The 10,318-nt window shown below is 39.4% G+C and overlaps 2 protein-coding genes across 5 annotated transcripts; one reads left to right on the forward strand and one right to left on the reverse strand.

Moving 5' to 3' along the window:
• The first annotated feature begins 833 nt into the window (after nt 1-833).
• LOC108886000 (butyrophilin-like protein 2) lies at nt 834-6,457 on the forward strand. Its single transcript, XM_051067067.1, has 8 exons — nt 834-872; nt 1,337-1,615; nt 1,694-1,784; nt 2,026-2,943; nt 4,190-4,308; nt 4,837-5,190; nt 5,285-5,566; nt 5,652-6,457. Exons 5-8 carry the CDS (start codon nt 4,221-4,223, stop codon nt 5,762-5,764), a joined length of 837 nt encoding a protein of 278 aa, XP_050923024.1. The 5' UTR covers nt 834-872; nt 1,337-1,615; nt 1,694-1,784; nt 2,026-2,943; nt 4,190-4,220; the 3' UTR covers nt 5,765-6,457.
• Nucleotides 6,458-7,662: 1,205 nt separating this feature from the next.
• Nucleotides 7,663-9,472, reverse strand: LOC108886001 (ladderlectin). Of its 4 annotated transcripts, none has more exons than XM_018680596.2 (6): nt 9,354-9,472; nt 9,240-9,278; nt 8,806-8,918; nt 8,572-8,706; nt 8,368-8,479; nt 7,663-8,047 (listed from the first exon to the last, which is right to left on the reverse strand). In XM_018680596.2, the coding sequence occupies exons 1-6, from the start codon at nt 9,406-9,408 to the stop codon at nt 7,977-7,979; spliced, it is 525 nt and encodes a 174-aa protein (XP_018536112.1). In that variant the 5' UTR covers nt 9,409-9,472; the 3' UTR covers nt 7,663-7,976. The 4 variants fall into 4 exon arrangements, with proteins under 4 accessions (XP_018536112.1, XP_018536114.1, XP_018536113.1 ...); XM_018680594.2 differs by having other exon boundaries at nt 7,664-8,047; nt 8,806-8,921; XM_018680598.2 differs by lacking the exon at nt 9,240-9,278 and having other exon boundaries at nt 9,354-9,423.
• Between the last annotated feature and the right edge of the window lie 846 nt (nt 9,473-10,318).

The following is a 10,318-nucleotide window of genomic DNA, read 5'->3' on the forward strand; positions in this document are numbered from 1 at the left end:
GCAGGAGCCTCGCAGTAAGTGCTGGTTTCCTTCAGCTATCCACAGACAGACATTTGCAGTGAGGCCTCCTGCTGGTAGAAATGACGTAATGATGTTTCTGTATAAAAACAGAATGAGGAACAGAAGTGTAGAGTACACGAGGGTGACTGACGGGGTCAGACAGGAAGGATTTATATTAAAACACGACCTGCGTAAACATTTTCATTTTCAGATTCCCAGGATGTTGCAGATGATGCTGCTGCCTGGTGACGGAGGAGCCTCCAGGGTTTTATTTCTACATCACATGACCTTCTGCCTTCTCCTGTTACAGCCACATACAGGTCATTTCAATGCAAAAACACACAGATAACACCAGAGGGAGTGTTGGAAAACGATATGACTTCATCGACTTATCCCATATATCTTATATCCCAAAAGAAGAAAACAGTGTGGTTTTATTCACAGATGCATTAAAAGAACAATACAACAGGTGATTTCCTGCAGAATGATGTTTATTATTGATAATATTGATCTGTTTCTCCACAGGTCAGCCTCATGCGTTTGGTCCATCTCAGCCAGTAGTGGCATTACTTGGTGATAACGTCACTCGCTGCCCTGCCGCCTGACACCTTCAGTTAACGCCTCTGACATGACGGTGGAGTGGACGAGGCCTGACCTGAGTCCTGGAGATGTACATGTGTAGGGAGAACCATCAAGAACACGTGGATAACAAATATCCATCATACGAGGGGAGAACGTCGCTGTTCGTAGACAGACTGGAGCGTGGAGACGTCTCACTGCAGATCTCCAGGGTCCAACTGTTGGATGAGGGAACGTACAGATGCTTTGTTCCGCGCTCAGGGTCAATCAGTCCACAGTCACACTTGTTGTTGGTGAGTGGAGACGCAGGATATTGATATGATTTATCATTTATCTTTGATATTGAGCTCACGCTTGTTGTTTTTGTTTGGAAGCTGCTGACTGAAATAGTGGAGGAGCTGGGGTTAGCTTAGCTTAGCAGTAAGACAGGAATCAGGGTAAACCGCTAACTGCTGACTCGGTCCAAACATAACAGCATCCACCAATCAACAGCTCTGAATTTGACCGATTAAATCACTCCTTTGTTTAATAAATGCAGAAGCTGTGGTGCAGTGAGTTGCACCATTAAACCACACGGTGTTGTAACACAGGTTCTTCAGATTTCACTTGGGTCAAAAGGTCCTGAGGGAACTGTCAGCCAATCAGCTTTCTTAAAATTTCCAAGGATATTCTTTTACCACCTGTAGTTTTCTGTTGTTTTAGGTCTTCAAACGTCTGAAACTGGAGCAGAGTTATATCTCCCCTGTCTCATTTTTAGGTGCCGTCTCGTCTCCTGTGATCCGTATGACTAAACACAGCAGAGCAGTGGTGTTAGAGTGTGAGTCTAAAGGCTGGTATCCAGAGCCTGAGGTGTTGTGGCTGGACGGTGAGGGAAACCTCCTCTCTGCTGGACCTACAGAGACAGTCAGAGGTCCTGATGACCTCTATACTGTCAGCAGCAGAGTGACTGTGGAGAAGAGACACAGCAACAGCTTCACCTGTAGAGTCCAACAGAACAAAACCAACCAGGCCAGAGAAGCACACATCAACACTGCAGGTAGGAATGATCAGTAAATGTATCCTACACCTTTGGAAATCTCATGTTTTGTTGTGGTTAATCAGCTGTCATCCTCAGTCCTGTCCTGGGTGGAGATCAGTATCCTGGCTCTGGGCCTGATCGCCATGTTACTGGCTCTTGCACTCCAAACATATTTATGTATACTAAGGTACTGTACTTGTCTTTTCTCTTCCTGTTTTAGTGGCTCCTACACTCAGCAGTTTACTGTGGTCCTAAACCATTTTGTGTTTGATAGACTTGAACCTGCAGCTTCACAACCCAACTCTGTAGCTAACACGTTGGAGTAATGTTCATCAATCAGTCTGTTGATGAGCCATCTTGTTTGTTCAGTCAGATGGTTTTCCTTTAACCAATGAAAATGAAGTAACAGCTGTTTCTCTGTTCATTAGGAAAGAACACCTCCAAAGAGGAGACTCTCAGAAGACTGAGATGATGCAGCTACAGCAGGAAGCAGCTCCAACCTGACAGGAGCTGCAGATGGCACTGTCTCAGTCTGATCATGGTGGTAAAGGACGGCAGAGAGCTGAGTGTGGCAGGTGGAGGTGAGGGCAGTTTGGTAGAAACAGCGCTGCCTGCAGGTGGAACCCAGGTGGTGCTGTTGGTTCAGGCCGGTGGGATGAGGCAGGTGCAGGATCAGCAGGTCTGAGGCTGTTTTCTCCGCGTGGTGTTGGGTTTGGATGTGTGTGTTACTCAGAGACAAACAGACCGATGCAGCAGGTGTTTTACAGTTTCATGTTTTGATGTTTGTTGTACGAAGTGTTTTCTCTGCACAGCAGCAGACCTGCACCTGTTAGCTGTAGGTTTATTCCACAGGTGTGGGGCCTGTTCATGTTTGAGTTGTTTGTTTGTCACTGACTTCATATCAAAGCTCAGTCAGGTCAGGGTTAAAGTGTCATTTAATTATTTTTTAAAATCTGTGGGATAGTTAAAGTTTATTTGTTCAGATCAACCAATCATAGCCCTAGCTGGTGGTGGCCTCCAATCTCCCATCTCAGTGATGGGAGATTGGAGGTGACACTTCCTGTGTGCAAAATAGTTTCAAGTGACTTTTGTGTTCATACATATATATAACCTGGTAAAGGTCAAGTTTCACTCATCAAAACTTTATTACTGTTAGTGAAATGGTTGATAATTAACAGTAATAAGATGATGATTGTACATATGCTGTGGATAAAAATAAAGACTGAGCTTGTGAGCTGTCGGTGAAACGTCGTGCGTACTTCCTCATTTTACACCATTTGGGTCTCTAACACTCAGCTCATCACATCGTTTCTCAGAGGATGAAGTTTCCTTTCTTCAATCTGCAGGTAAGAGTTTCTTATTAAAGTGAAACTGTGTGTTAAATGTTGGATACATTATTATTTCATTATCATAAACAAGTGAAAGCTTTGACTTTTAAAACAAAATGCAGATTATTTCAAATCATCGTCTTTATAAACTGAATTTTTATTGTTTATACATTTACAAGTTTTTACTTTTATAAAACGTTTGATAGAAAACTTTGAACCCAACCTTGAAGTCTGTTCCAATCTTTCACTGTTACATAGTTTTCAGAATAAGCCACTGTGAGGATAAATTACCTTCAGCAGTTTAATGTTCCTCTAACAGTAAAATGTTCTTTTAAATAATAGTTAAGTGCAGATCATTTGAGATTATTACTGTTTTAACATGTAAGCAGCATCTTGTGGAGTATAGATAGTTACTGTTGGACACACTTCATGACAAAGTTACAGTTACTGCTTTGTCTTCCCAGCACACTCTTCTTACATGTGGTTAATTTGAATTTCACAGTTTCAGACGAGTTAAATTGAAACAAAATGTCTCTTGTTGCACTGTGATATGTTGCACTTTCAGTGAGTGTGTGGGCTGTGATCTAAAGCACTGTTAGTACCCTCCTTGTTTTAAAAGGGAACAAAAAAAGATAATATATAATAATTCAGGTTACCTTCTTATTCCTGTGTGATGTTATCTGTTCACATCTTTTAAGTGCACACATATTTTTATTGTTGTCATTTCCCCCTATGGGACCGCGGGGAATTCAGAATCACACATAAAAAAACTAATCTAAAATAAATAAATCAATCAATATGGTGTGACTGTGAGCAGTGCTAACATCAAATACAAAAATTAGCATTTTCAGTTTTTTTAGTTTCTAGTTTATGTTCCTTTTTCGTTTTCCGCCCCATCACATCTTCAGTGAAAATCCACAGTTCAGCTGTGCAAACATTCACTCTTGAGTTAAGGTGATGATACCAGCAGATATTTTAGTCCAAGTTCAGAAATATTTGTAAAGAATCAGCCAGAACATCCTCAAAATGTTCATACACACTGTAGATACAAAAGAGAAAGTAAACAGCTTATTCAGATCAGGATTAACATCTGTTGGTATGTGACAGTTTTGTAGCTGTGGTTTATTGCACAGGAAGAACCATCTGAGAGATCAGCAGAGCAGCAACAGCCACTCTCCTCTTGTTTCCCTTTGAGTGAAGACGTATGTAGTTTTACTGAAAACAACCAGACTAAGTTTTGTTTTTGTTTTGTTGACTTTTTCAGATTTTCAGAAATCAGGATTCTTCATTCAGTGATGGAGTCCAGTGATAGAGTGTCTGTCAGTGCCGTCACTGCTCTGTTTCTCCATCACATGTTCATTCATCTCATGCTTTCTTATGAAGGTAATTCAAAAGTTGCACTGAATGCAGACTGTTTTATATGACCAGATGTAGCTGTCACTTGCTCTTTGCTGCAGTTTAAAAACCAGCCTCATGATGGCAGTAGACCTTACTCTGGCAGTGAGGTGTGTTTATTACAGTTTACAGTTGAATGAGGAAAAACCTCTGTGTGACAGATTCTCTCCGTCTCATTTAGTTACTTTGTTTTTTCAGTTGATTTTCACAGTTTAATACAATGTCACATATAGATCGAGAACAGTGGTCAACAGAAAAATAAATATAGAAACAGAAACTCACAAGAAACCACAGACATTTTAAAACTGCACATAGCCTAAACACAGCATGTGTTGCAGTGACTCTCCTCCTGTAGTCAGTGCTACATAATCTGAAGCAAACCTTTTTGATGATCCTTTAACTGTTTTTACTGCAGCTCTGGAGCTTTATTCATCATTTATCATTTTCATTATTTTAAGTGTAAAACCCCATTGTGATGAATTATATCTATAAAACCTTCTCTTGTTTGTTCCTCAGCTCACTTTGCAGAACAGCCACAGTTGATTTGTTCACATCAACCAAACATAGCCCAGCCTGGTGATGATGTCATTCTCTCATGTCGCCTTGATCCTCCCATCAGTGCCAGTTCTGAGACAGTGGAGTGGACCAGACCTGGCCTGAACCCAGAGTATGTCCATGTTCACCAAGATGGACGACTGTTGCATCAGATTCAAAATCCATCTTACTCTCGTCGAACGAGACTGTTTGTGGATGAACTGAAACATGGAAACGTCTCCATGAAAATCTTCAAAGTGAAACTGTCTGATGAAGGAACATACAGATGTTTAATTCCCTCAGTACAGAAAGAAGCTTCTGTCCAGCTCCTTGTTGGTGAGTCAGACTCCAAGTTACAAAGTGACACATTTAGTTTGACTAAAGGTTTGATCTGAACCTTGTGTTTTTAAACCTCCTCTCTTTTCATCAGGTTCAGTCTCTGTAACTGTCATAGAGGAGACTTCAGGTGAAAGTGGAGAAGTGGTGTTAGACTGTAAGTCTAAAGGCTGGTATCCAGAGCCTGAGGTGTTGTGGCTGGACGGTGAGGGAAACCTCCTCTCTGCTGGACCTACAGAGACAGTCAGAGGTCCTGATGACCTCTATACTGTCAGCAGCAGAGTGACTGTGGAGAAGAGACACAGCAACAGCTTCACCTGTAGAGTCCAACAGAACAAAACCAACCAGACCAGAGAGAGAACCATATATCTTCTAGGTAAAAAGCTTTATTAAAAAACAGTTTGTTCCTCCTGAAATAGATTTCTATATAAACACCATGCTGTTCTGTCAAATCATTTCAGATGAAATCACGGTTGCCACTGGAGTTCCTGCTCACTGGATTGTTCTGACTGTGATCACCATTTTTATTTTATTGTTTTTAATTTTTGCATGTTTGATGAAACGAAAGCAATAACAAAGAATTTACCTTCATATGATCTCAGCAGAGCACATAGGACATCTGTGCTTGAGGTCCTCTGCTACTGTTGCTCTGCTTAAACCTCTAGAACCTTCTTTTAACCCACATGGAGCTACATACAGAAGAATATCATGATGGAATTAAAAAGAAGAAGGAAATCCAACATAAGTTTTTGACAGAACCAAGGAGAGAAGTACCATACCTTGACAGGAAGTGGACATTTCAAAGCTCCCGCTCTCTCTGATGCTTCGCTTCGCCTCCAAATTATTTCAAAGAAACATCTCTGCCCCTAAAATACTGCACCATCATTACTTTACTATGGAGCCGTAGGAAATGGACTTTCCCTGTCGCTGGAATAAAACTTCAGATTTTTGTTACCAGTGGAAAGTGTCCTACTCTCTTTGTTGTTACTGCCAACTTCAACTGACGTATCTTTATCTCTACACCACAACAGCTGCAGCTCTTTCTCTTCTTTTACCAATGTGATAATTACATTTTACTTACTTTGTCTTTCATAATGATAACATTATACTGCATTTGATAATGATATAATGAACTTATCTTTGTGTAATTCTGTTGAATTAATCTTATTTATTATAACTGTTATTATAACTGTACTAACTGTCTTTGTATTCATATATAAACCCAGAAACGTGTACAGTGAATAAAATGTTGTCATTTACCCCGTTATCCCTAGCTCAAGGTAACATTCATTAAAACTTTATTACTGTTGGTGGAATGGTTAATAACTAACAGCATTAAGGTCACTAACATTATCTACAAGTGTCAGTTTAATTCAGCAGTAAATATAGGAGGTTTGTAGACTACAAATATCACAAATGGACACCAATGAGAGTTCATCCACATGATGTTGAGCTGTTCATGATGCATTACATGAGCGCCATCTGCTGTGTTTATCATGTATTGAAATGTTTCTTGATGACTCGGTGTAGAGTGTCTAGGTGAGGTTGTGGTTGTCAGCCAGCTCGTGTCCGTCTCATCCCTGCTGTTGTTGAACCTTTCAAATGTCTCCTGGTTGATTGTGTTGGGCTGTTACCTAGAACCTTTTCTGGTAATCAGTTTTTATTGACTTTGATGTGTGTTACCACCCGATTTCCTGAGGCAATCCCAGACAAACCAAGGGACCAATTTCCTTTCCAAAACTTTAAAAAACACTGTACAGCCCCTTGATGTCAGAGTAATACTAATGCGTTCTGAGTTAATCACACCACAGAAAAATGTGCTATTAACCAGACGCTGAGGACGCTGAAACCACGCCCCCTCTAACACTGCAGCACAGTGACAGTGGATGCCTTTAGGTGGACCCACATCAAAATATCAAAATTTGATGTGCAAATTGGTTCAGTACTTTTTGTTTAATCCTGCTTCTACAAAAACGAAACACACAAAGAGACACAAATGAATACATAAGCCCCTTGTTGGACATAATAACAGATTAATATAATGAACTGTACACATGTATGACAAATGTTAGGAGAAAATTAACAGGACAAAATTATTGAAACAATGTTAGATTTTACTTCTAGTTTAAAAATAGCACATCTTTTTAGAATATAGAACAACTCTTCTCTACAGGTAAAAAGACTTGGGAACTGTGTCTCCTCAGGAACTCCTCAGACCGACCATTGTTCAAGATTGACAAATTAAACTGAGCCATCTCTCACCTATTAGCTGAAAAATAGTCAAAAACTTGTTTTGGTGGAGACTTGTGATCCTTGAAGATTTTGTGAAATTTCTGAAACTTTCTTTAATTAGAAATCTTGATAATGTGGCTGTAGATAATAACTTTATGGTATTATACATGGTTTCTGAGATGCAGGATCATTATAGAAACAAGAGAAATAACACTCAGACCAGTTTGTTTCAATGCTTTAATCTTTTAATTTTGCTTTAGATAAGAAAGATTATTTCACTCTGCAAAATAAAGTTGTGCTAAAAGCATTCTTTCATTACACATTCAGTTTGCTCTCACTAAAGGCACAAGACCTAAGAGACAATCCAGCTCCTGTTACTGTCACTTGTCGCTTTGTTCCTTAAGTAGCGTTACAGCGATAGAGAAGAAATAAAGACGTGAACTGAGATAAAGAGACTTTGGGTTAGTTATGAGAGTAAAGACACAAAGACAGATGAGTTTTCAAAGATAAACTCCAACACATCTGTCAGTGTTGATGGTGGACTCTGACAGGAATCAGTAGCTTCTCTTGGCGCAGATGGATGGGAGATGTCTGTTACACCACAGATCATCCCAGCACTTCCGAGCTGTTTGAACCAAACACACACAGGAGTCAGTCAGTGCTTCACAAACCAAAACCTGAAACTGTGTGATGAGACAAGTTTATCTTTGGGAGCAATGGGTTTGTTCCTCATCACAGTAATGACTGATGACTGTCAACACAACATGAGTGAAACTGCAGTAAACATCAGTTATGTTACAAATCACTATTAGAACCAGTTATAAGATAAACCATTGACTGATTTGATAAAACCAAGGAATATCTAAATAAGATTTTAACCTTTGTTATTTAAACCACTTTACACATTAAAAACTGACTAAAAATGATAAATGTCTTTTGATTTACCTCCATAATTGATCTGTATACAGTTCTGCCATCCAAAATAGTTGTTCGGTTCTCCACGACACCAGTGTGAATAGTGGAAAGTTGTACCGTCACTCCAGAGCCAAACATTCTCCTACATGACAAAATCAAATAGATGAATAGATTCATTTTAAACAAATGTTAATCATCGACTTTACAAATGTTCTGTAATGATGAATAAAATACCTCTTGTGCATCAGAGCCTCCGATCCATGTTGGTTTGTACCCATGAGTGGCCTTCATTATCAGCTTCTGAATCTTATGGTACTCCTGCACGCTGTGCACTGATGCCAAGTTCCCACGCATGGACCGACAGTTTCTCTATAGTGGAGAGAGACGCAGAGAGTGAAACTGGCAAAGGTGCATCAATAGTCAAACAAATGTTCAAGTCAACACAAACAGAATAGCTTCAGTGAATACCTCAGCCTGGGCCCAAGTCATAGGTCTTGGGACAAAGTGGAAGCAGCGACGATTGAACCGAGACCAACCACGGGGACACCGGTATCGGAAGGTTCTTGCAACCAGGTCGATCTCTGCTGTGGACAAATAACATTTCTGTTAGTAGATTTTGTTTCTATCATTATATGCAGTGAAAAAAAATGAATTTTGGGTTCCTTTATAGCAAGATTTAGTCTCTAAGAGCTTTGTTGCCAATCAATACGTACACACTTTATTCAGCTTTTATTGAGTAAAGAGAATGGTTTAATTGAAGTATTAGGATCCATTATAGTGTAATTATACAGGGCTGTCTTATTTGTAAAAGGAAATGACTTCATTAACACCATTTAACATGTTTTTGCTTATACAGTTAAACTAGTGTGATCTGTCTGAAATCTAAAACACCACCCACTGACCTGCTTGATCGTCCTTTTCAGCCTTTTCCTCTGGAAGAGCTGGACAGTTAGATAAAGCAGTTATTGAGCAGTTGAACTACATAAAATTCATCTTTGTCTTTTGAAAATACTCACCCTCAGCTCTGGTCAGAGCCATCATGGCACAAACGAGCACCCACACGGTCAGCATCTTCACGGTGGGGAACGAGAGACAGAGCAGCTCATAAATATCATGACTTATCTCATCATCTCTGACAGAATGAGGAACTGAGGACAAACAATGCATGAGATAAAGTATAGTCTAAACCTCAAAGGTGCAATTCATGATCCACATGTGTGGAAACTCACAAACAAGCCTGTATTATCAATTAAGAAAAGTGCAAATTACATTAAAGATACATGAAAATTCTAGTAGTTAGGCAGATGGTGCAAAGCATCCACTTAATTACAATTTTATTAATTTCTTGAAAATATTATTTATATATTTATTCATTTATCACGTAACTGTAGTCAATGTATGCTTCTTTCCAATGACAAACAAAATGTGATGCCTGCAGCAGTATAAAAATAGGCACAAGTCAATGTACATTAAAATGATTTTGAAGCTATTATTTTAAGGTAAAATTGTTGCTTTAAAATCCTGTTACTGGCTTCCAGTGACGGGCCGTGCATTTCACACCTTCACTGGTGTCCTACCTGAATTAACCCACCTCTTAATACCATCATTATGATGTCAAGGCTATAGAAACCATCAACAATATACAGAAACACAGTATAACAGAACTTTGCACAGACAGACAGGTCATGTAGCCAGAACAAATGCCATGACTGAAGCAATGCTATAAAAACCCAAATGAACATAATTCAATAGGTCTCCAAACACTGCAGCCACACACATCATCTCCAGCAGAAGCAGCAATATTAACTAATAAAATGACAAAGACATAAACAATAAAATATAGGTAAAATGCACTTTACTCTCTAGAACTGCTGATAATTTGTAGACAAATCAAAAAACTGCTTCTGTCGAGCAACTTAAAATGAATTAAGTGAATTAAAACTTATGCAAGAAATACGACTGGGCAGACTCGACTTTTAGC

The sequence above is a fragment of the Lates calcarifer genome, unplaced genomic scaffold, assembly GCF_001640805.2.
Source record: "Lates calcarifer isolate ASB-BC8 unplaced genomic scaffold, TLL_Latcal_v3 _unitig_1055_quiver_2536, whole genome shotgun sequence".
NCBI classification, from domain to species: domain Eukaryota; kingdom Metazoa; phylum Chordata; class Actinopteri; family Centropomidae; genus Lates; species Lates calcarifer.